Here is a 25,676-nt window from a genome sequence, read left to right on the forward strand (position 1 = left end):
CACTGGCCAGCCTCTAAAATAAGCTCTACATGCTTTTCACCGTCTCTACCAAGGCCAGTTCTTTTGGTGGTCTTTCTAACATCGGGTCGACAGAAACGTTACTGCTTTCGGCTTCGGTCAAAACACTCAAATTAACTTAACTACATGCAAAATTAGTGAGCTCATGGCTGGGTCTCACTATTCCCAGACCACGAGGTCACATCTAAAAACAGGGCTACTACTACTTATTATATTACTATTGTTTTTGTTCAGTAGATAAAAATCATCATCTCCATCGAAGATGGATCAATCCTTTTCCCTACTCCTAGCTTCTTATCGTCGTAAAAAGAAATCAGATGTTAAATAAATTCAATTCAGGACATAATAGGGAAGCTAAAAATCTGTATAAAATCATATAAGTTCCAGTCCCGAGACCCCTCCGGATTCTTGAATCCGGGGAAATAACGCCCTTATCTTCCTTCCGGAAGGCAGTTTTTCCACCCTTCACCGTTGTTGTGAACGGCCTTGCAACGATTGTAGCGACACAATCGTTGCAACTCGGAACGGTCTCTGCTGACTCTGCAATTCGTTGTTGTTTTTCTATCACAATTCTCGTAGTTATCGCTATCGCAACTATTGTTGATCTGATTTTTTGTGGTTTTCTTCCAAAATGGCCGATTCTGACGTTTCTCAGAAATATGACGTCATACTTCGAAATTTTACAAATCTGAAATACCAGAATATTCCAGCCTTCACAGTTTGACTGATCGTTCCAATAACACTGCTAATCCTTCAAAACTGCTTAATCGGAAGGTTAGCTGCTAATAATTCGAAATTGCCGAATCTGAATTTTCGTCCATTCTGGTCGAATGTCACAGGTCTTTCTTGCATCAAAAGTGCAGGGAGATTCTCTAGGCATTCAAACCTCAATGCCCTTTTAAAGCAGAGTTTATCTTCTACTCACAGTCCGTCTGTTTTAGAACCACGACACCTCTGCAGGACCGATCAGAAGCGACCAGACGGTTTGACGCTCGTTCCATGGGCTGTTGGTAAGCAGCTCCTGTGGGTTGTTACGGTTGTAGACTCCTTAGCTCCTAGTGGGACTAGTGCTGCCGGGTCTGTTTGTAACCCTGGAACAGCTGCCGCTGAAGCGGAAGAGCGAAAAAATGACAAGTATAAAGATCTAGTAGATGATGGGTATCTTTTTCAACTGCTAGCTTTTGAGATTCAGGGCGCGGCCAGCCCCAGCACGGAAATTTTTTTGAGCAAGCTTTGTAAGAACCTAAGCATAAGCACTGCGGAACCCAGAGCAGGCAGCTTTTAATTCAGAGAATCTCCATGGCAATACTAATTGCGAACGCCCCTTGCGTACTCGGAACAATAAATGACAAAATAATTTTCGACTAAATTTTTTTTGTCACACTTTATTATTATATTTTCTCGTGTCGAGTTGCGTGTTTTTATTGAAGAAACATAACCCGTATCGATTTTAATTGTAAGGACATCAACACTTGTCATCTTCTTTTATCATTATCACTTCCATATCTACAAAATTCGAAGGATTTTGACTGGAATACGCGATGAAGGAACTCCTGACTGCAACCTCGGTTACTATGATACTTTTGACCTTCTGATTACTCTTGCCCAGCAACCTGCTATCCGTGTTTTTCTGTGTTTTCTTGGCCGTCAGAATACATGAATTTGTGTGAAATTTTTAATCAATTTTCTACCAGTTCAATTTTTGAATCGGAATTTTTGTTCGAGAATGTTAATATATAGTGCGCGGAATTCTTTCCGAGCCTTGGTGGTTAACTGTGAAGTTCCATTTTTCAGAAGCATGAAAACTGAGCCGTTGTATGCCTTTTATCTGAAACTGTGCGAGGACATAGATATTCTCCCACAAGAATCAGTAACCACGAGTCTGAAAAATTCCGGTGACTCAGAAAAGTCGTCTGTGAGTTTACGGGGTTGCTCACTTAATCTCGAGACTTGCTCTGTGCTTGGCCTGCTTTTGTCCAAAACGTCATTCGTTGCTTTGCTCGATTTTGCGGATTGTGTTTTGGGAGACGATGGAGCTAAGCATTTGCTGAATGGATTAATTGAGAACTCTTCTGTGAAGACTCTTTTCTTAAAGGTATTAGTTTTTTGATATTTGGTAGTCCAAATTTATTTTCTCTAGGAAGGTTACCATTTAACACTAACTGAAAGGTTAACTGAAACTGCGGCAAATGTCATTTTGTTTCTAGGGTAACAATCTGAGATCAGGATCTGCTGAAGTTCTCGGGAGACTGCTGAGACATAATCAATCAATTGAGAAGTAATTGTCTTACGATTACCCTTGCGATAAGCAAGGGTATTGCAATCGGGTACTAGACTTTTTTTCCCGTAAATTTTTTTGATCTCAAAATTAGAAGTTCTAAATTTAGGTTCAGTTCATATTGAATAAAAAAAAGGTAAATTTTAAAAGGCGCCCCTCCGTTTAGATACGGTCGTGCACAAGCTGGATAGGGCCCATACCAGCATTTAATGCATTGCCATTAAAAGTATTTACTTCAACCGTCCCTCCTCTACATGTAACATTCGCCCAAATATCACACAGCGACGGAGCGTAGAAAAAGTACCTATTGACGACTGGCAGGCGTCAGTTACCTTAATTCCACTCGTTTTTCACCGTCTCGACCTTGCCAGTTGATTTTCTGGTCTGTCTAGGGCAAAGTAAAAAGTTACTATTTTTAGGCCATCAGTCAAACGACTTTTGATCAGCTTTCGTTTGCATGCGAACACAACCACATAGCTGAGTCTCGGATCCTCAGACTACGTGATTGTCATTAAAAACACGGCTCGAACAACCTATTTTTACATGTTTTTGTGTGACAGTTTTATATTAAATCCATTGGAGATGGATTGACCTTTTCCTTTCTCTATCTACTCATACTCTGAAATATCAAATAATATCGGTGTTTAATTAATATCTAGGACATTCCAGCAACTGTTATAGCTAGTTTACACAGTCCCTTCACATATAACAGTCTCTGGGGGACCAAGCCTCCGCTCCCGTGATTTTCTTGAGATAACACTCTTATCTCCTATATTTCGTGTCCCGGGAGGGTTCCGTGGTATTTCTCTTCCCCCCACCGAAGCCTCCGTCTCCACAAATATCTGTCACTAAGGTCCTTATCGTGTGTTATTGCCACGATAAGAGGCTCCGTAATTTTCTCGTCTCGGATACAACCGTTCGTCACAAAATATGGCGTCGTCCTTATTTTTCTCTATTTTATTCAAAATGGCCGTCTTTTTTCTATTTCTCAGAAATGTTCTCCTTCAAATCGAAATTTTAAAATTAAAAATTCCAGAACATTCTGACCCTCCGTCGCAACATTTTTTTGTTCGTAAGGCCTTTAGTCACTTTTATTTCCGTCGCGGGAAGGTTATGCTGTGTCATCTGGCAGAATGGCACATACTCCCCGGACAAGTCTCCATCAATGTCCCTATTGATCGCACAACACCGGGTTATCGTCAAGTAGGTATCCAGTTTTCTGTAACCAATCTTACAAATCGCATAAGAAAATGAAATTTATCTACTCCACTTCAACTCACTACGTGTTCACAAATGGCATCGTACTACATCTCACTGCCTTTCAACATTTTCACAAAATTTGCACCATGAGGAGTGTCCTAGATAAAATTTCTTTTCTGACTACTTACGTCATCTCGCCATAAAACTTCTTTTCGCTTCTGATTAAAAAGTGGGACGTGGCACGGCCACGCACCCGTTAAAATTAACTTAACTTCACTCACCAAGTATAATTAGTCATTTATGCGGTCCTTTCAATATTAAAACTAAGAAACTCTGTGGCTAGGAAAGTTCTTGAGTTACCCACCCTTCTCGAGCGAATTTACTCAAACTTACCATGTCGCCACACAGTGAATTTGTGTCTTACACAGGTTAAAAACTTCAGTCGGGAATAAATAGGTAAATATACTCACCTATGCTCCTTATATACATACATAGATAGTAGTAACTAAAATCAACAAAATCAACAATTTTAACAATTGCAACAATTTTCAAAGTTTGGTCTGACCAAACTAAATCAAAACAAAAAGTTTCACCAGTTCAATAATCAAAACTTGGTTGATTGGTTTGAGTTTTAGCACACAAATACAATCAAGTTTTTCTCTCCTTCTCTTCTCTTCTTTGGTCATCTTCACTCCATCATTTCTCCATCCTGATGTTCAGCGTCACTGTCTTCCAGAACTTTCTCTAACATGTCCAGAGAGTTGCGGGCCGTGCCCCAACCCTCCTGCTCCAACAGCCTCGGTTTGCAACAAGGTAGTAAGTCCACATTCACCTTCTGCTCCCGGTTCCTGCAAAAGCTGTTGTGAAGACACAGGCTCACGTTTCGTTCTAGGTCAGCTCTTAAGACCTCTTTCTTTTCATCTTCAGTAACACAAGGCGCTCCAGCTACTCGCTTCACCGCAGTGGTGACCGCGTTTCTATGCGTCAGGAAAGCTCTCTTATAGGCTCCTGGTCCTATGTCTAGCTGGAAAGATTGATAGGCTTCCGTGTTCCTTGACATGTGACGCTTCGCGCGTTCATACATCCAAGATGTCATCACTGCACGGAACCAAGGCATCAATCTTTGCCTTGACCATATTCTTTCAATGGCTTTAGGTATTCTCAGAACCTTGCAAGTGGTTCTGAAAAGATCCAATTCACTACTCATTTTCACGTTGCTCAGCTGTTCAGGAGTCGGCACGGCCGTCTCCTGCTCATCTGTGTCCGCATAAGCCTCCAACCATCTCACTGCTAGCATGGCGCTAACCACCACGATTGACACTGGTTGATTCTGATCGGGCAACCCCGTGGAGTACAACTCCTCCACGTCCCAAATTAGGATCAGGTTCCCTCGTTTGGGGTACCACAACGTCTGCGCTAAGCAGTGGCAAGGATATTCCCCGTGGGTTCTCACTATGTTCCTTCGGGTTCGATACCCTGAGGCTCCCAGCAACGGTTCCACTTCCATCAGGATTCTATGTAGATCGTCTTTCTCTTCTATGGTGGGGAATTCAGTGGGTAACGCTCCACTCGCTTTCTGCTTCTGGAACTCACTCACGTTGCCTTCGTTCAGCATCATGAACTCTTCACCCACAACGTCTTGCAACTCGCCTTCGGATCTCTTCGGGACTGCCCGAAAGATCTTTGCCAACAAGTCATATGACCTCTCTGACATTCTGGCCAACCTCACGCATTTTGGCACAGAGAAAAGCTGGTCAACCAACACCTGTTGCGTCCTCGCATCCATCACCACCATGTGCGTAGGATACTTGCTATTGCAGTATGGCGCAGAGCTTGAACCCACCATATATTTTGAACCAGTAGGTCTGTGATAGGCTTCACTATCCCTCAGATTCATTTCATTTTCTAGGGCTTCTCGCCAGCCTCCAATCTTTTGCTCTGTCTGTAATGCTCCAGGGAATATTTCCACGCTGAGGGACGTCACTAGCTCATGGGCACGCTCCAAGCGCTCGAGCGATTCTATCGAACTCGTCATGCTGCAAAATCCCAAGGCTGTGATCAGGTTTACGTCCGTCACCCCATGGCAGTCTGCGACCAACTCCATGGCACTCTTATCTGACATGCTCAATCTTCCGTACAATCGTGCCAGTTGTCGATGCTGCTCGCTCAGCGTAATCAGGCAGTGTCCCATGTTACAAACATGTCCTTCCATCCCACTGTGTTGAGCCAAGCATGTGCCTTGCTTCAACCAATTACTCGATGTACCTTCCTCGGACAGCTCCGTGGACTGGTTGCTCTTCTTCTTCGTCAATCTCATGGCCAGCAGGTGTTGTATCATGGCCAGATCATGTAGACTCGCATCATCATCCCGGTCTAACATGATATCCGCGGTCATGTCCCAGATTAAGCCTGCGTTAGGATGGGGACACCAGGAAGGTTTCATGAGTTCCCACATCACTACTAGACTGGTTTTCAAGGGACCGTCCCAAGAACCACAATCAAAACTCACTTGCCCTTTTAGCTCGGGAATCGAGGGTTCGACTACTCGTTCCTCCAAAATAATTCCCAGCTTGGGTTGTTCCACCATCAACATTCCAATTTCCTTAATCCGTTCAACCCAGAAGTTGAGCACTGTGACTTGCTCGTAGTCGAAGTATGCTTCCCTGGCTTCTTCGTTCACGAAGGGATTATACGCCATCCCCAGTATGCCAGACACGTATTGGAACGACTTCAGTTTCCCTAGTGTTGCAAACTCCTTCTGTCCTCTGGCCGCTTCAATCAAGTCTCTGCTCACTCTCAATTCTTTGTTGGAGTATCTTCTCACCTCTTCCAACTTGCGATAGCTTTCCATATCATTCGACTCCTTGCTTGGCACGGTCAATGGCATGTCCTGATATAGCTCTAGGAGTGCCCTAAGGAAGTTCCTTTCGCAATCAACTCCCTTTTGCCGAATGATCTTTATACATTCTCCCAACACAGGAGTGGGGATGCGATCCACCACAAACCTGACAAAGCAAAGGGCATCCTTCCGTTTAGCCCATGCTATCGCTGAATCGTCTTTTGAGATCAATGTCCGTAAAGCTTCCATCAATTCTAGCTCCTGTTCTCGTGATTTCGAGTCGTTGCTGGCTTCATACTCCGCCCTTTTGATGCCCATCAAGCACCAAGCCAGTCGTACTTGCAGATCAGTTCTCACGCAAGGATGAGCCAGGTATGCTGCTACAGTCGCAGGTGCATTCATCGTCTCATCAAAGTATTTCTGGAGAGCCGCCCTCCAAGAAAGCTCTAGCAACTTTTCTAATCCAATTTCGTTCGCTTCTGATGACATTACTGTCCCATATTCTTTTCGATTGAAGTTGGAGTTCTCCGTAAGCCCCTTCAAGTATTCTTGCATGGCTGGCTTCTCGTTCCAAGCCATCAGGTGCCCTCTCGCGGAGTTCCTCGCTTTCAACATTTCCACATAACCCCCTGCCGGATCCCCCATGTGGACCGATTCCGGCACGGTTATTCGACTGTACTCGACCACGTCGAGTTGTCCTTCCAGTTTCAACTTGGCCATGTTGATTCGCGAGGGCCTGTAATCTTCAAGTCCTCCAGATCCACATTGACTGATTACTTCCATTTCTAACTTGGTGTCTGCCAGGGTTCGCGCCGTTTTCTTCGACCTTGTGGCGGTCACGGTCAGACCTGCCAAGAGCATAGGGGGTATCAGATTCTCTTTTTCTCCCCCTGTCAGCGTTGTAGTATCTCCCTGCCCGCTCTCGCCTGAGCGACCTGCGCTCGCTAAAGAGGTCACCACTGCGTTGGCTCTTGACTTCACCACTTTCGGGTTCATGGCTCGACTTCCTGTCCTCCCTTTTAGTCGCTTCAGCCCTTTCCTGGCTCGTCTGACAGGTAATTTCTTTGCAACATGCTGATCATCGGCACTGTCTTCTGTTACTGACTCGGTCAGAACATCCGACTCCATGGAGCTCACTATTTTCTCCAGGACCTCACGCATGATGGGTTGGTTCAATCCCACCTTCATTATGGACTGCGTCCCATATCGCCTTATCACGTCCCAAGATTTCTCCATGAAGTTTACTCGACTCCAGATTGCTCCTGTCTTGCCTTCCAACTCCATTTGATATCTTTCCCATTCTTCTTCTGGTAATGTGCTGAGGAACGATATCTTCATAGACTCTTCGATTTTCCTCCTCCTTGGCGATTCATAAAGCAGCTTCTGTGGATCCCTGCTTCGGCACTCTCTCGCCTGGCTTATTGGGTCTATCGGAGATAGATCGGCTGACGCCTCCTTTGTAGGAGACATGAAGGATGATGGTGCCATCAACAATAGACTCCCATCGACTTCCCCATCGTCATCTTCGCTGAACCGGTACTCTAGCAAGTCCCTTTCCAACGCTCCTAGATCGGTCTCTCCCGATTTCTCCGTCTTGCTTCCGGTGCCTTCATCGTTATCGTCCTGATCCATCAATTCATCGTCGTCCGCATCAGGTTTCGGCCTAGGTCCCGAGGGTCCTTGTCGTGCGTCTGCGCCCGAATCCGGCCGAGCCGGTACGGCCATGTCTCCTGCATGATAAAACAACTCATCATCGACCAGGAACTCTACTAACTCCTCACCATGTGGGGCCAGGTCCTCTATCGTTACATATGAGCCACCTCTGCTCTCACTTGCCACCTCCAGCATCACCACCTTCGCTTCTCCTGACCACTTCAGTCTTGATAAGTCGTCCGCGGAAGAATACACTTCATTCCACGTTTCAGCCGAGACCTCTGGTCTCCTGGAGGGTAGTGCTTTGATCTTCTTCCTGCTCCAGGCATCAGGAAATGAGAAGTCGAACGTGTGCGCGGCAGCGACGTTCCAGCTGATGAAGCGCGGCTCCATCCCTCCACTCCACTTCTGCATTCTCTTCTCCGCGTCACGGGCTGCTCCGATACGAGGGGCAATGATGGGAGATGTGACTCCCAACAACATCCTCCTTATCGGTGGATACCGATGGCATTGGTCCGGCAGCGGCCTGGACCCAGGAAGCCATGTCTGTTGATTCTCTCTTGCATGGGCATAGGCTCCCGGCAATTGAGGTACTACCACAGCCTCTCCTGTATCTTTCACCACTGGTCTCAGATTCCAGAGTTTCGGGTTGAACTGGATGTGGGACAGATCCTCACGACCCATTCGGCATTTGAAGTGGTTGTTGAAATCCATCAACACCCAACCTGGCTCTGCTATTCTTCCGAACAGCCTATCATCGCTAGCCAGCTTTCTCAGTTCACTCTGCTCTACCCAATTCAGCACGGAACAATCCACTACTGAGACCAGGTTGACGTACAACACTGAATTCCTGTACGCTTTAACTTGTACATCCGGGAACGCAAAGGACATCGCCGGTCCATAAACCACTGTGACGAATTCCCTTAGTCCGTGGACCAGAGCCAACGGATCAATCCGCATCATGACAGCTAAATCTGTTAATAAGGGCATGCCACAATACTGTTTGCATTCGCTTACGTTCGTCGCCACTTTGTCCTCTCCTGTTACGCTTCTGTTCTGTTGCAGGAGGTATTGAAGTAGGAGAGTCCTCCAGTCTTTCATCTTCCTGAGCGAGGCGGTTTCCAACTGTGCATTGAACTCACGACTGGGTCCCTGCAGTTGTTCAGGGTAACGCAATAGCACAAGCAAGTCTCCCAGCCGACCATAGGTCATGGCAATCAGGGTCAAGAGTCCATCCAACCTCAAGTCGGCCAACGCTTGGGTGAAGAGGTTTGCCGGTCCTTTCACAAAGTTTTCATGACCAAATGTCACGTATAAGGCTAACACCAGGCCAATCGACAACTTCCTGATGTCTTTGACAAAACTTGCGATCAGGTTCCTAGATGCCCTCGGGTAGCACGTCGATAGGAAAGATGGCGTCCATCCCACTCCCATTCCGCCCAAGATAGCATCCGATCGTTCGTACTGTGCTTTCGTGGCCAGCACGTCCGCTTGGAACTTGTCCAGCGACATCGTATTCACGTCCTGCATCAGCTTCAACATCTTGCCTCCAGCCAACTCCCGGGCATCAAGTAGACTCTTCAAATACGCGTGTATCTCCTTAATTATTGCCGGCGCATACTCAAATGCGTCTTCACCCAAGGTGCACAGCCTCGGTGACAGATACAACCATATGTTGTTGTGTGGCTTCGTACGCAAAGCCATTGCCATGAGGTCCTCTTCTGCTGACGTCATGTTCTTCCTGATCATCCTTCCCTGCTCGTTCTCTTTATGATCCATCTGCCTGAACCAGAGATCATCAGCCACCTGTTGTACTAACAGATGATCGTCACCTACCCCTGGTCTTAGCTTCAATAATCTTGCGAAGTTGGACAGCTCCAACCCCAGAACTTCGTCTAGCACCAACCGAGTTGTGCTACAATCTCTGAGTCCCTGTATGGCATTCGAGATGTCAGACCAAACAGCGGGAAGCTCAGATCGGTGCGGATAATAATTGTCCGGGTCCACCACTCTGTTTGGGGCAGGAATTATCACGTTATATATCCCCTCCGCTATCGTCGTGACCATCGTGTACACAAATTGAAGGGGTTCAGGCAACGCAGCGTAGCCTGGTGACAATACAAAGATCACCTTCACCACATTCATGGTGAACCGTTGTCTTGCTGCTGCCTCTACCTCGGCCATCGCCGAGAGCAGTGTCATGATCGCTTCCCCTATAACTTCGTTACTCGGGATCGATCCATCCGTCAGACGTGACAATAGGCCTCTGCTTTGTAGATGATCATTCGCGCCTGCAACCACTATCACCTGCGGCTCCATGCTGACCACTCTCCGTACACTTATCATCATGCCTATCGCCTGTCCCCAGTCCAGCTTAGGCGCCGTTAAGAAAATCACATCAGGCCAGAATAGAGAACGGGGTGTATAGAGATAATCGGAACCGGCCACAACCAGATACTTGGCAGCCTTTATGTCCAAGGGATCATACGCTGCAAAAAGGCCATCACCTACTGGGGCCTTCAGATTCCCATATCTCTTGTCGTCTCCAGACACTGTTGTGGTTCGGGGATAATCCCTAGAATACTCACCCGGCGTCTGACCGGGTGGCTTAGAGAATTGTCTAAACATCTTGTGATGCTTGTTGCTGGGTTTGTTCTCCGTCTGAAACTTGCCTTTGCGCACTGGTGGTGTCCTTTCCCGGGCCCTATCTCGAACGTCGGTGAGCGACCGGGTGTTTAGAGGTCCAAAGGTGTTGTCATGAGGCAATCCATCCAAGTCCGCATGTCGGAGTGAGGTCGAGGAGCTGAATTTCTCCTGCTCTGCTAGCAGCCAATCCACGCCCGGTATCCGATAAAGTCGCGACACTGTGGGACTTTCACCGCCAGTCATTCTCATCACATCTTCCCGACACGTCAGGGTATTCATGTTCAACTTCGCCGACATGTCCGTCTTATACTGACCCCAATGGCTAGGATCTGAACTATTCCAAAGCAACCTGCTGCCGGATTCAATTCCCTCCGCTGGCACGGTGCTTGTCGACGATCCTGCCGTCGAAGCAGGATTTGTCGTGGCAGGCGAATCATTCCTCCTAGACGCGGTCTGGGAGTTGTTTCTATTACTCTGTTCCCCCGATCTGCCGAGTCGGCTTCCAATCGATTGCGGCCTGGGAGGAGGGACAGTCCCCAGCCTGTCTCTCACATTTGAGCTCGGAGCGACGGTTACGGCTCCAACCGTCTCCGTTGCCAAGGGCCCTAGGCGGTTGGCGAGGGATTCGGGCACGGTTGCCCTTACCCTACTCCCTCCGGTCGAATTGGTCCGAGCCAAAGAACCGGTCGCCCTTAATTCTTGCTCCACTTCTCTCAACTGCGTTTGAAACACATCGTTAATCCAATGTCTCCCTCGTTGGCTATTAAAGTGCACTCCATCTCTGGTGAGCTCGATGTGATCAGTCATACGTAGCATGTTTTCAAGATCCAGGAGTCGCATCTCGCCAGGATTGTTCCTCACCAGATTGCGGGTCATTTCATTCCACCGCGTTACGTTGCCATTCATAAAATCCGCAGCTGTAGTGCCCACCAAAGGATTTGGCGGTATCGTACACAGGATCACGAGCCTGGGTCTATACTTTTCCTTCAATTCATTCAACAGACACACCAACAGAGGTTCCCACTTGTTTTCTGGGGTTACGGGGGCTCTCGAGACGTCATTAGTCCCCAGCATTATTATCAATGTATCCAGACGATCCTCGCCCTGGAACTCCATCATTTTGATCACTTGAGCCACTGAGGCTCCTCCAAAGGACAGAGTGGTAGTCTGGCCATAGACGGAGATCTCATTCAGATCTCTCACCAGACTGTCTCCAATGATCAAATGGCGACTCCCTGGGGGAATCACTTGGTCGCTCGTGGCGGGGTTCCAGCTCATGTCATTCAAGCAGGCTCGAGGATGCTCGGCTGGCACTTGCGTGAACTGATGACGTGTCATCAGGTTCTTCCTGATATCTACCACGCGAGACTTCTTGAAGACTCCTCCAGGCGCAGAGCACGCTATCGTGCGGGTTGCCCGCTCGGAGCCATCTGATGAAGGATCACGACGCTGGGAAGGAACGATCCTAGCCAGCGTCCGTTCAGTGCCTCTGTTGATCTCATCCATCGCGGCTCTGGCCACTTGGTTGAATGATTCCTGAAATTGAGGAGCTAGATAGGTGTCAGAAGGGTCTGGTATCGTAAACCTCTGACTCGAGGCAGACGGTCGTGTCTGCTGAGGAGCCTCGTGCCCCTTTGATGCACGCGAATCCAGAACCTCTGGTCCTCTCGATGCGCACAACTCCTGCGCGGTTGTCCTGGGGCGTGTGTCGCTAGATCCCTCCGAGGACCTCATGCTCGCCAGGATTTCCGGTGACGCTTGGCTCACCTTCGCCATATACAGCTCCTTCAGGTGCTTTAACTCATCCTCCTTGTAGGCCACCTGCAGATCTTCGAATTTCTTTTTCCATTCATCTCTCTCCCGAGCTATGGTCCTGTACTCCTGAAGTTTGGCACACAGCTCACTCTGGTCCCTCTCCTTCTTCTCCAGTGTTTCAATCGTTTCCGACGTCTGGATCTCTATCTCGCTCACTCTCACTTTCTTCAGGGGAGGAGCAGCTGTTGGAGAGTCGACCGAGTGTGACGGGCCTGGCCCATCACGCTGTCTCTTCGCTCCGATTAATGGCTGCGCAGGTTGGACAGGTAAGGGCATCTCACCTAGCCGGTGGTCCCTTTGCTCACCTAGTCCCGGCTCACGAGCCAAGTCGTGGCCAGACATTTCTCCGCGCCTCCATCTCATCAATCGGTTTCGGCCTCTCTCGGCGGTCCCGGACTCACCGAAGGCCAACATCAACACTACTTCCGTAGGGCGATTCCCTCGACCCTCTCTTCCCAGTGCATTGAGGAGTGCGACCACAAACATCGCCAACCCCGGGTCTTCTCGTGTAAAGTCACAATCGATCAGCCGCTGATAAATCTCGTCTAGAGTCGCTCCTAGACTCGCTGAGAGGAATTCCATGAGTTCGTTAGTATCTCCCATTTCTTTTCGTGTTGATTCTTCGTGTAATCTCTTCGTGTAATCTCTTCTGATTCAATGTCAGTAAACAATTTCCGATCAATCAAGATCTAAAAGACAGGTCGCGACTTAGAATCATCATTTTAAGATGCAACATCAATCAATTCTCTAAAACTCTCCATTGAAATTCTCTTTTTCAATTCTGATTTAAAATTTTAGCACCAAGGTGGATCGTCCACCTTTACTTTCGTCAGAGTAGCATGAATGTACGCTGTCACCTTGATGACCTGGGGTGCCCCCAGGTCTTTTATGACACTAACATAAAACATAACATCACAATAACATAACATAAACATCACATAAACATCACATAAAAACCTAATCCCTAATACTGTACCTAAGACCTAACCTAATCTAAAACTTGACTCTAATTCTTATCGAGCAACTTAATAAAAACCACTTATCGCCGAGCGCAATTCTTAGCATATGCTCAGATAGTATTTTTTATGTAAGTGAACCTCTATGTCAGTCTCTGAAAATATCACATGCACAAGAGCATACAACTCTCTCGGATGTAGCTTTCCCCTATTGGGATCATAAACTGGCAACGAGAGAGAGGTCACACCTCTCTCAACCAGGAAATCCCTAAGTCGAGTCAAGGCCAATACCAAGCTCTCCGGATTCACGTGTTGCCTATCAGTAGCTTTCGTAACCAAAAAACACAAATATTTCCCTGGTATCTGTGATGCAACAGGGGGCAACGCTATCATTCCTCCTACACCCGGCCTCTGTTTCCACAAAAACTCGATATTCTTGTACTCTCTTTTAAAGTCGGCCGCTAGTGCTGTTTTGAAGCTTACGTCCGCAGTTATCGCTATGGCGCACGTGCGTTCCGTGAGTATGAAATCGCTGTCCGTTATAACGATATTGTTCGAATAGTGGTTCGGGAGATCAAAATACGATTCAAAGATTCGTCCAAAAGGTGGTTTCTTAGCATTCTCGCCCTCTGTCTCTAGTTCTCCGGTTTCCCTTGCCGATTTCAATTTTTTTATTATGAGATTTTCGGTGTGGGTGAGTCCTACCCCCACTCCCCGGACAAAAATATCCATCGACGTCCCCGTCGATCGCCCAAAGTCTAGGAGACCGAGGTTGGATTGTGGAACACGTAGAGGACCATCTGGGGCGACCCAGTTGGACTCGGTATTGTCATGACTGATGTATTTGACGCTGTCTCTGTCGACGTCCTGAATCGTCAGGATCGTCTCTTTTGGATCTGTCGGCAGATCGTGGAGCCATTCGAGCACGCGCAAGTTTGTTAGTTCTTGCTCATGTGTCTGTTCCGCTTCTGGTTCGAACTCCACTTCCGGTTCTGATCGATCGTCGATCCAATCTTGATCCATATCGTTCACAAGGTCGATTTCTTCTAGCATCGCTACTTCGTCCAGCCCCACCAGCGAGTCTATGACATCACCCACTACTATCCGGTCTACAACGAAGTCCTCGCCATACGGATTGTATTTCTTCTGGTTTTTTCCCCTCTTACTTTGGCGTGTCTCCATAGTGAGCGGAAAGTCAGGCTGTATTCCTTTGTCAATTTCGGTTTGTTCCGGGCAATCCCAGTCTTCTTCGGCATAGGGTAGAGTTTCATCGTCCACCTCTACTCGCTCAGTCAACTCGAGATCCAGTGGTAGATCACAATTGTCCACCATCTCATTGCCGTCGTTCTTGTCGCGAGTACCCCTTTCATTCACTTCACAAGCAGGATCCACTATTAAATAGTCTCCCTCTTGCATGTCCGCTGGGATGCACCAATCCTCGGACGAGGCGTTGTGTGGTTTGATATTCTCGTAATGAGCCGCTCTTCCGGTGCTCAGCCGATAAAAACGACCTCCTTGATGCACCTCTGTTATTTGAAATGGACCACGCCATTTCTTTAATAGTTTCTTGGTTCCTTTTGGTGGAACCACTTCCTGGAACACCCAGACATAATCGCCAACTGAGTAGGCTTTTGCATCGGCTGTTCTTTTATCAAACCTCCTTTTTTGTCTAATTTGCGCCTGTTGCGTATTCCTCCTGCATAAGTCATTGAGGTCCTGTTGTCTTCTAATAACGTCCCGCACGTACGTTTGCGGTGCTGTCCTCTTCCCTTCATATTCAGGGTAGAAGAACGTTAACGGGAGTGCTTTTTCATGACCCGTGAGCATCATATGCGGACTTATTCCCGTGGTGGAATGCTCCGTGCTGTTGTAAGCACCCATCACTTGCGGTAAGTGCTTGTCCCAGTCATCCATGTAGCGTGAGCAGTAGACTCTCAACATGGATACCAGTGTGCGATTCTGCCTCTCGACTAGGCCATTCGTTTGCGGGTGATAAGTGGTCGAGTGGGCCTGCGCTACCTGCGACCTTTTCATTAACTCTTTCGTGAGATCACCTACGAATGCTTTGCCATTGTCAGATTGGAACGTGATGGGGCAGCCATGCCTTGCTATCCACACGTTTATCAAATGATCGCACGTTTCTTCTGCCGATGCTGTCATGCAGGGTGCCGCCTCCGCATACTTCGTAAAATGGTCGATCATTACCAGCACCTGATTATAGCCCGTTGCTGTCATGCAGATTTTCTGGTGATCAATTTGAACCACTTCGTTGAAACCTGACGATTCTATTGACTGTAGGGGGAACCTTAGTTTCCTGGGATCCTTTGCCTGTTGACAAGACAGGCATGCGGCTATCCATTTCTCACAAGCCTTCTTCAACCCCGGCCATTCGAATCGTTTTTGTATCCTGTTATACACTTTGTCCACGCCTTGATGTCCCATCTGATCATGTGAGCGAAAGAGCAACTCAGTCTGGTACAACTGTGGTAACACTATTGAGTTGTATTTATAAAGGACCTTGTCCTCCTCCTTGCGCTTACAGGCTACGATTCCGTCCTTATTCAGGTACAACAAGTCTTTTCTCTTCAGGTAAAACTGCTTCAGGATTTTGTAGCTGTCTTCTTCCAAGTCTCCCTTGTCAGGTGCTCCATTCTCGATCCATCTTTTCAGACTGCTCGTCATTCTATCATTTCGTTGAGCCCTCAGGAGATCCGACAGCCTGTACCTGGCTTTCAAATACGTCTTCACCACGTTCATTTGCCCACTCATTATCTCCGGAGCATGAGCATCGTCCATCAACTTGACACACCATATCTTTTTCAAAGGCGTCGCTTCTTGGACAGATGGTTCCAGATTGGTACGGACGACCGTACCATGTGGCAGCAATCTGGTTGGGCGTTTTGAAACTGCTATCAGTTCGAGCTCGTCTGCGGCATTGTCTACCACAGTGCCCTCTTCATCTGAGGTGTATCTGTCCCTGTCTGGATCCTGATGTATTTCCCGGTCCAGCCCACGCTGCTTCCAGTCTACCAATAAGGAGTGGATCGCAATCTCTGACATGTCGGAATTGGAAGTTGTTTCAGACGTGTTGTCCCCGGACTGGGGTCCCGACTCAACACTTGAGTCGACCGATTCTCCAACATCATATTCCAAGTTGTTTGAGATGTTTCTCGACTCCCCGGACAAAACTCTGTCCATCGGTCGCCTTGAACCCGACTCCCCGGACAAAATTCTGTCCCTAGGTAGTCTAGTCAACCTCTCCCCGGACAAGTTGTCCTGCACGGGCTCAAAGGCGTTTGACTTCTCAGACAAGTCGTCCTTGACTGGATCGAAGGTGTCAGACTCCCCGGACATTGTCTCGTCCAGGGACGAACAATCTGAGCTTGGCTCGTATTCCTCTTTTGCATCCGTGAAGTGCACTCTCCTCGTGAAGCTAGATTTCGACTTGATCCTGACTTCCTCAGTAGCTTGGTTTTGATTCGATGTTCCATATTCAGTGAACGAAGTTCTCAACAATACTTCTTTCGGCATCGAGGTCACCAGCTGATTGACGATCGACCTGCAATCCCGTTCAACGCCTCGGCTGCGAATGGACACTGGCCTCTTCTCTGTTCTCTCGGTGACAGTCAACCTCTGCATGGTTTCCCTCCATTCACGATCATGCCTATCCACTTCCCTATCCAACAAGTCACGGAGTTTTCCCATGACGTCCGGCGCCACGTTCACCGTCTTATTCAATAAAGCGATGCTGTTTATACCCAGCCTGGTCAGTTCTTGCTGTACCAAGTTGGATCGGACTAGCAGATCCAACGGAACGGGTTCGCCTCTGGCTAAAAGCTTTATCTCCGCAGCCGTCTCCACTGGAAGGTCAGGGTGTCCAGGTATAGGATGTCCTGATTTGTCTAACCACCTAGTAAGTGGCAGCTCATCATAGGTTTCTTTGTCCAGAAAGGAAAACCCGTCTTTGATCTCTGATTGGTTAGCTTGCTTCTCTTCGAGGCGCTCATAAAATTCTGTCTTTTTGCTGAGGCTATCTGCGTTCTGGTGCTTGTCACGGGTACGGTGCTCTATGATCATGTGGTATCCATCCAAGCGCACGATCCAACGACCAATGTAGCTCTGGTCCATCGAATAGGTTTTCAGCCAGGCAAGGGCACGATTGTCCACACGCAACTTGAAGGGAGCACTCCCCAAGTAGGCCCTGTACTTTTCCACAAACGTGATCACAGCAAACATCTCCGCTTTTGGTGCGCCGTACTTCATCTCAGTGTCACTCAGGACTTTACTTCCATAAGCTATCGGACGAAGAACCGTTCTCCCGTTCCACTCCTGCTCTTGGTGAAGTATGCCTGATATCGCAACCACTGATGCATCCGTGTCCAGCACGAACATCCCCTTCTCCGTTGGCATGCCGAGGACCGGTGCCTCGCAAAGTTCGCGTTTGATGTTTTCAAATGAGACTTGTGCCTCATCAGTCCAGGTGAACTTTTTGCCCTTATTTCTCATCAACTTCTGCATGGGGTATATTTTGTCAGCATACCCCTTGATGAACTCGCGATAATAATTGGCGAATCCCAGAAAACTCATCAACTGTGTATCTGTTTTAGGTGCCTTCCAGGTCAGCACCGCTTCAACCGCTTCGGGGTCTGGTCTCACTCCATGTTTGTCAACCAGGCGGCCCAGATACTTTATGGAATCCTTGAGGATTTCGCACTTAGAGGGTTTGCATTTCAGACCCGCCTGCTTCATGCAAGAAAACACCTCTTCCAACCTCTCGATGTGGTCTTCCAAGGTTGGTGTCGCGATCACTACATCATCGACATAACACATGATGAGATTCCCATACTTTTTAGTAACGCTCGTGAGTGCCTGAGCCATCAGTCGCTGGAATGTGGCTGTCGCGTTGCACAATCCGAATGGCATCCTCTTCCACTGGAACAGTCCCAGCTCACAAGCGAAGCCTGTTTTCTCTCGATCTTGCTTTCTGAGCGGCACTTGCCAGAATGCTGAGCCCAAATCCAACGTCGTGAAGAACTTGGCGTCTCCCAGCTTGGATAGGCTCTCATCGATGCGGGGAATCGGATATGCGTCCTTTATAGTCACTGCGTTCAGATAACGGAAATCGCAACAAAATCTGAGTTGTCCCCCTTTCTTTTTTGCCATGACCACGCCACAAGCCCATGGGGACTTCGACGGCTCGATCATGTCGTACTCCATTAACATCTCGATTTCCTTCCTACACGCTTCTGACTTGTTTGGGGTCATTCTTCTCGCCCCTTCCCTATGAGGTACCGAGCCCTCTTCTATCTCAATCTCGTGCTCTACAAAATTGCAACAACCTATGTCTGCCTTATGTTTCGAAAAAACGTCTGCGTTCCGATTTAGCACCGCCCTGAGCGAATCTAGTTCCTTGTCGGATATTTTACCCTTCAGATGCTCTATCTCAGGTAGGACAGGCCTATTCGCTGCTAACTCTGCTTCCGTCGGTCTCTCAGGAAAGTTGGAACAACTAGACAGCCCATCATCTGTTTCCGACTTCATTGAAAACAATTTCCTAGAAGATTTCAATTCAATTACTCTTTTCATTATACATTCTTGGTTCGCATGTAATGGACATTTAGTTACGTCAAACTTCTTCAAGTTCTCCACACTCAGAAAGTCTGTGTTCAGAGGCAAAGCGTAGCCAAGTTTCTTTCCCCTCTGTATTGTCACTGTTGTTGCTTCTGTGTTCAATAACACACTCACACACAGTCCGCTCTGAGTGAGTGAGAAGCTTCTTCCTAAAATAGCCGAGCTTTTACTGTTTGGATTTGGTACCAGACACACCTGTCTGTCATTGCTGAGTTCATTCAAGTTCCTCATCCTAAACGTCGCTACTACGGCTTGGTTCGGTTTTAATCTAACTTTTCGATCCAGAAAAATCGGCACCTTGGCCTGATTAATTAATATCTTATTAAGGGGTCTTTTCTCATACTTTCTTTCAGGATCCTTGATCCTAATCAATCCGTCATTGAGATCAATCGTGACGTCAAAGTTGCGAACGAAATCCCTCCCTAGGATGAACTGGTCGGATTCGTCCAAATTCTCTACTACTAGGAAGCTCATCCAAAGATGTCTCCCTCCGAGCTGCAGTGAGATGATCGGGGTTCGCCCGGTGACATAGATCGCTCCCTGATTGGCAGCTGCCAACCTGATGTTTGTCGGTATGAGATCCGACCTCTCAAAACCCATGTCGGTCCAAGTTTTGACTGGCATGACACTGACTACTGCTCCCGTGTCTAGCAGTCCCTTTACTGAAAGCTGTCTGCCTTGCACGTCCAGAACGTGTGCGGCCAGATCTGCCTCGCAACCAATATGCACAGCATCTTGCTCGAGCATCGCGTTGTGTCCGATTCGTCTGACCTTCAGCTCCTCTTGACCAATGTATATCCGGCCAACCTGATCGTTCGCATCAGTTATGTGAGCTTTCGTGTAGATATTGATGCCATCCACATTCATCAGAATCGGGTAAGGGCCATGGACATCGATATAATGTCCGTCCACTTTCATCAGCCTCGGACCTCCCGTTGTGAGCAGCGCTCGCACTGCCCTGGAGTCTAGTTTGGGATCCTTCTGTTTCAGATAGTCTGCATAGATGTCCAGGTGGACTAGTGTAATTTCGGATGGCTCGCTCAGGTTCTTGACCACCTGGTGCCCTGCGACTGAGATGATAGACATTATTTTGGTCCCTGCCTTCGTCATGCCGAAAGTCTTGCCAGATATAATGTTCAGTTTTAGTCCCTGTTTCTTGGGCTCTTTTTCGTCTTCTGCTCTTGTCGTCTTACTCAGGACATCAAGACTTTCCCGAAGATCTGTGCTCTCCAGCTCCGACCTTACCCATTGCTCCACTTCTTTCGTGGCTAGGTCTTGTTTGACATTCTGCAGAGCTGTCCTTGCCGCCAAGCCGTAATCCACCTTGAGTGGGCTAGACGACTCTGTTTCGAGGTTCGAGGCTACCCCCTCGTCAGGCCATGTCTTAACCTTTTTAGTCGTGAAAGTGCTCGGTGTCGTCTCCTTTCTCCGAGATTCAGCCTCGTTCATCAGACGTGCTCGACTGGCCTTGACACCCGAAAGCGCCTCTTCATGGCGGGGATGTTTCACGTCCGCTACTGCGTCCCAAAATTGAGTACAATCCGACTTGAAGTGTCCCTCCAAATTACAGAAGAAGCACCTCGGACCATATTTCATGATGAGCCCTATCACATACTCTTCATGATCCTCGTCGGTCGCGTCAGCGTCCTCGAGAAAGTAGCCTATGGCCTTCATGTTCTGTTTGTATGCAGAACACGCAGAAACGTGATGGTCCATCGAACCACAATTCGCACACGACCTCCTCTTGTCCATGTCATCGCGAGGTTTGTACCAACTGGAATTCGCACCAGTGTTTGTCCCGCTATAGTTGCCATAATTGCTGTAACGGTTTTGCGCCCTCGGTTTTATCAGTAAATACTCGCGTGACTTCATACGCAAGTCATCGGGCGTGGGTACCTGGTCCAGCGACAGGGTGAAATGAGTGGCCAACATCGTCTTCAACTCCTCACTCCTTACACCATCCATGAACTTCGAAGCGATCGCCAAGTTTCGTTCGGATATTCTCTCATCCGGGTTGCTCCTCCTCCTGAGCAATTCAAGGTCGTCCAAGAATTTATCTATTGATTCTTCATCTCTCTGACGCCTCTTCTCGAACTTCACCATGGCCTGGTGCCCTTGTACTCCAGAGCCGAAACGATTCAGCAGGATGTCGAATATCTTGCGAGCGCTATCCCTCTCATTGACTCTTTTCGCCATTACACAATTTAGTGCAGTACCCTCCAAGTTGCTCGTCAACGCGCTGCACTCTTGTTTCTTGGAGAGATTCTCTTCCTCAAAGTGTAACTTCATCACCTCTATCCAAGTATCAATGCAGCCGTCTGACTCGTCTTTATATGACTTCGGCTTTTTCAGTGTTCTTCTTGACCTCTCTCCTCTCTCGGTTGACTTCGAGAGCTTGGTGATGAATGTTTCAAGAGATCTGTTCAGAGGCTCAAACATCGAGGCATACATCGTTGTGTCTTGTGAGACTGTAGTCAGATCTGGTACTGAACTGACTTGTGGCACGGTTGGCAATCTTGTCTCCGGGGTGGCATCTGCCTCCGGTGGGACTGGATTTGTCCAGCCAGGCCTCTGCGGGGCTGCCCTTGGCCGCTCCTTGTTTCTATGTTCGTAGTTCGTTCTCGAGCCTTGCTGGGCTCTGGCACTGTTGCCCGTACCATCTCCAACATTCGCATGGCGTGAGCGCTCCCTTAAGTTGGAATGCTCCTGCCAATTATTCCCATTCAGGATCGCGTCAAGCTTCCGCATCATTAAGTCAGATTTGGCGTCCAACCTCCTTTCCAGGCCAGTCATCGTTTGGGCGTAGGTATTATCATGATCATTCAACAATCGCTCGATCTCTCTTGTCATCCTAGCCTCTCTTTCCTCTGACTCTTTGTTTGCCTGAGCCAGGCTCTCGGCCAGGCATTGATCGGTGTCACGAATCAATTGAGCCTGATCAAACCTCGCTTGCGACTTCACGTGCGTTAGCTCATCTTTCAAATTCTCTCGACCATGGTGAGCTCTCTCGTCAACCTGATCTATCCGCTTAGTCATGTCTCGCCTCAATTCATCCAGGCCATTCATCACACCAGCGAACATATCACTTATGTCACCAGCTGCCCCCAGTGGCGGGGTTAGCCCCAGAGAAGACGAGGTCAACTGTGGCTGTAGCCTAGTACTTGATGACGCACCGCCCTTTTGCTTGTGCATTGACGTCATCAGTCTGTCAAACGTTGATGATGCTCCCATCGTTATCCCATCTGACATAGGCCTGGTCGGCGAGGCAGAAGATGCCTCCCTGCTCATGTCGTTCCTTGGGCACGGTGTGAAGTTCACATCCGGATGGGTTATCTCCGGGTAGTCATCCCTGGAAGTCAAACCTACAGTTGGTAGTGACGCCATGCGTTCGTCGTACAAGGACTTCCAACTCTTCTTGGCCTTCGAGAACGTCTGCTCTTCACCCGGACTCATACTCGACATCATCGCGTTGTTACTCTGTTTGGCCAAGGATGAGTGTGCACTTGTCAGATGTGAAGGTTCCTTTCTCCATTTATAGCTCTTAGTCTCTGATCTGGACATTCCCCTGTACAACACTTCCTCCCGAGGTTCGACCTCGGAACGCTCCGAGGTCTCCTCTGTCCTCTCGACTTCCTCTCGTTCGAGGACCCCGTCTGGCTCAAAGTCGGGTCGAATGAGCGTTCGCTCCCCTTCGTCAAAGGGATCCACCGGCGTTTCGCTCGCAGGCTCGGCCTCGGCGCTCCGCCCTTGATTGCCATCAAGGTTTTTCTCGCTCCTTAGTCTCATTTCGATCACTGAAAGATCAGGTTGACCTTTAGTCGATTCGTCTTCAGCAAACGCGTCGGAAGCGCTGCTAAACGAGGTTTGGCTACGCCTAGTTCTAAATTTCCGCGTGCTTCCCTTGCTTAGCCTGGGAATTTTAGTAGTCGATCCTAACGAGTCCCTGCGCTGCATAGTTTTGTACAAAATGAAAGTATTCGTAATTTGATGGCAATGCAAACGTACCACGAACAAGATCTAGTTAAATCACTTAACGCTGCCTACTCGATTCCGTCAGTATCAAAATGTCTCTTAGATCTCTCACGACTAAATTAGTGACTCAGCTAAAGTTACACACAGGGTCTACTCAGTATTGATATAATGCTAACTCAACCCGGTTGTATAGTATAACAGTATCACTAAGTTTCCACAAGATATAATCAACACACAACACACAATCGATAATCAGATAAGAATATCCTACAGGTGACAGCGACCTTTTGTCAGTATCAATTTATCGCCACACAATTTATCAAGTCACTGCTTTGTTAAAATTAAACAATCTTTGATAAAAAGCAGTGATGATTCAGAAATAGATAAATAAAACTTAGTCTTAAAGAAAAAGACTTCCCCCAATCGGAACGATCCGAAAGAACGAAGCCCAGGACACAGTCTTCTCAAGTGGGTGTGTATTTGCCTAATACACCCACCGAGGTCTTCTCCTAGGTGTCCTGCGATTGCCCGAGCTGTCCTACTAAGTAGCTCAAGGCAACCTCTTGGTCGAAAATTCGTCAAATCTATGAAAAAGCTCTCCCACACTCGGACTGCTCCAAGTGCACGAGAGTAGGGAACAATTCTTCTTCTCAAGTGGGTGTGTATTTGCTTAATACACCCACCGAGGTCTTCCTTTATTTGTTCCCGGATTGCCCGAACTTTCCTATTAAGTAGCTCAAGGCAACCACTCAACCAAAATCACAATCAAAAAAAAAATCTTGTTCGGGTACTTCTAATACACCCAATATAGAATCCAAAGTTGATCACGAATTTCCGGGTCAGAATGGGTTCTTATGACCCTGATATGCACGCCTAATATCCTAATATGATCCTAATTAAATGGATATTTTCCGTTTCCCAAATTGCCACAGAAGGTTTACTCAAGTCTCTTACAAGGAGGGTCGCTAAAGGTTTAAGACACTCTGGAGGGTTACCTCGGAGGGTACCTCAATCACTCAAGTTACTTAGGAGGGTATCTTAATCACCCAAGCTACTTCGGAGGGTCCCCCTAAATTTACTAAGGAGGGTCAATAAGATGCTTAATACGCTCCGGAGGGTCACTTCGGAGGGTACCTCCAAAATTTTCAAATTTTCTGATCTCACTTGGAAGGTTCTCCTACTAGCTTCAAAAAGCGTCGAAATAAGCTAAGGGTTCTAGGGGGAGCTGTTTCAACTTCTTAGGGTGATCTCGTGGAAATTTTCCACTAAGGAGGGTTGCTAAAGGGCTTAGCTGACTCCGGAGGGTCACTTCGGAGGGTTCCCCCAAAATCAAGAAAAAGGGTTAAATCACCGCAGTAAAGCCTCTGAAAGCGGTCTACCTGACTTAAAACTAGGTTGGCTGACACGGTCAACCTTCCCAGTTGAATAAAAAGATGTTTTGATAAAATTTTCTGCCGCTCGGAGGGTTGCCCGTTACTTGGACCCTCCGAACCAACAAATTCTAAAAAATTTTTCTTTTCCGAAATAATCAACCCAAAAACGGTTGCGATTCGGAAAAGTGGTCAAAAACGTCGACTTATGGTACCAAAATTATCCCGATCGGATAACTAGTCTTTGAGAAATCGCCAAAAACGCGTTCGTCAAAATGGCCTTTTTCACCACCTGTATAGGATCTGAAAGACTTTTTTCGCAATTCCGGTCGAAAGTGCCTAAAAATACTTGAAATGAGCGTAGTAGCCCTGTACGGCACTGGAATAATGCAAAAAACCGGACCAAAATTGGTTTAGAAACAAAAATTTGGCCAAAAACTATCAAATTTGGACCCTCCGATTCCTTCCTTTTCCAAACCTTAAGTCGTTAGCTCTATCCACGGAGCTACTCGGAGGGTTGCCCGTTAATTTCTCTAGTAACCGAGCACGTTATGCTAGCACGCTCCTAACGCAAAAAATTTTATTGCTCTAACTCTAAAAACTCAAAAACTCGATCCCCAAAACAGATTGACAAATTGCAGAAAATTATCAAAATTTTGGTCGAAAAATTCTGGATTTTTCCAACTTCTACTGAGTCTTTTCTCACGCAGTTTCTTTAGTTAGGGGGATCGAACTACGTAGCTACTCCCTATATGAAAGCTTTTTGTTGTTCGGAAAAGCTCGGATATCCAAAAATTTGGGGGTCTATAGTTTGATCGAAAATCGATGATTTTCGACAAAATTGGGTGCTTTTTGGATCTAATTGAGGAGATAAGTAATATATAATAAGGATAATAATCTATTAATAGTCGTTAATGAATAGTACTATACCCTCCTTTGCACCAAAATATCCGAATTAAGACCCTTAACTCGGAAATTTGTAATCGATGGAGGGTACAATCGGACCGCGCCAATCGAGCCCCCCACCACTTAAGTTTTAAGGAAATAGTACCCGAACGATACTAAAATTGCTTCAACGATACCCAACAGTCGTTGCGGATGTTGTCCTTGGTGTCCCTGTTGAGTGTGGAACACGTTGATCAGCCTGCCACTCTACCCTCCGGTCACCGGCAAAATCACCATTAACGTGCTTAAACACTCAAATTACACTCGAGGGAGGGTATCCAACCCTTCACCAAAACACACAATCTTTCTATCAGAAACGATATAAATCAATCTGAAACAACAACAAATAGGAA

At 47.4% G+C, this 25,676-nt stretch overlaps 2 protein-coding genes across 2 annotated transcripts in view; both read left to right on the forward strand.

Moving 5' to 3' along the window:
* The window catches only part of LOC134841889 (leucine-rich repeat-containing protein 45-like), a 449,626-nt gene that overhangs the window by 395,087 nt on the left and 28,863 nt on the right, over positions 1-25,676 (forward strand). Inside the window, exons 2-3 of the mRNA XM_063857953.1 lie at positions 1,811-2,113; positions 2,226-2,296. Of these exons, the coding sequence (XP_063714023.1) occupies positions 1,817-2,113; positions 2,226-2,296 (368 nt within the window). The 5' untranslated portion in view covers positions 1,811-1,816. The remainder of the gene's footprint in view (positions 1-1,810; positions 2,114-2,225; positions 2,297-25,676) is intronic.
* Positions 1-25,676, forward strand: part of LOC134841890 (uncharacterized) — a 263,656-nt gene that overhangs the window by 36,516 nt on the left and 201,464 nt on the right. The gene's annotated exons all lie outside the window — the stretch shown is intronic.

The sequence above is a fragment of the Symsagittifera roscoffensis genome, chromosome 3 (genome assembly GCF_963678635.1).
Source record: "Symsagittifera roscoffensis chromosome 3, txSymRosc1.1, whole genome shotgun sequence".
Classification (NCBI taxonomy): Eukaryota; Metazoa; Xenacoelomorpha; order Acoela; family Convolutidae; genus Symsagittifera; species Symsagittifera roscoffensis.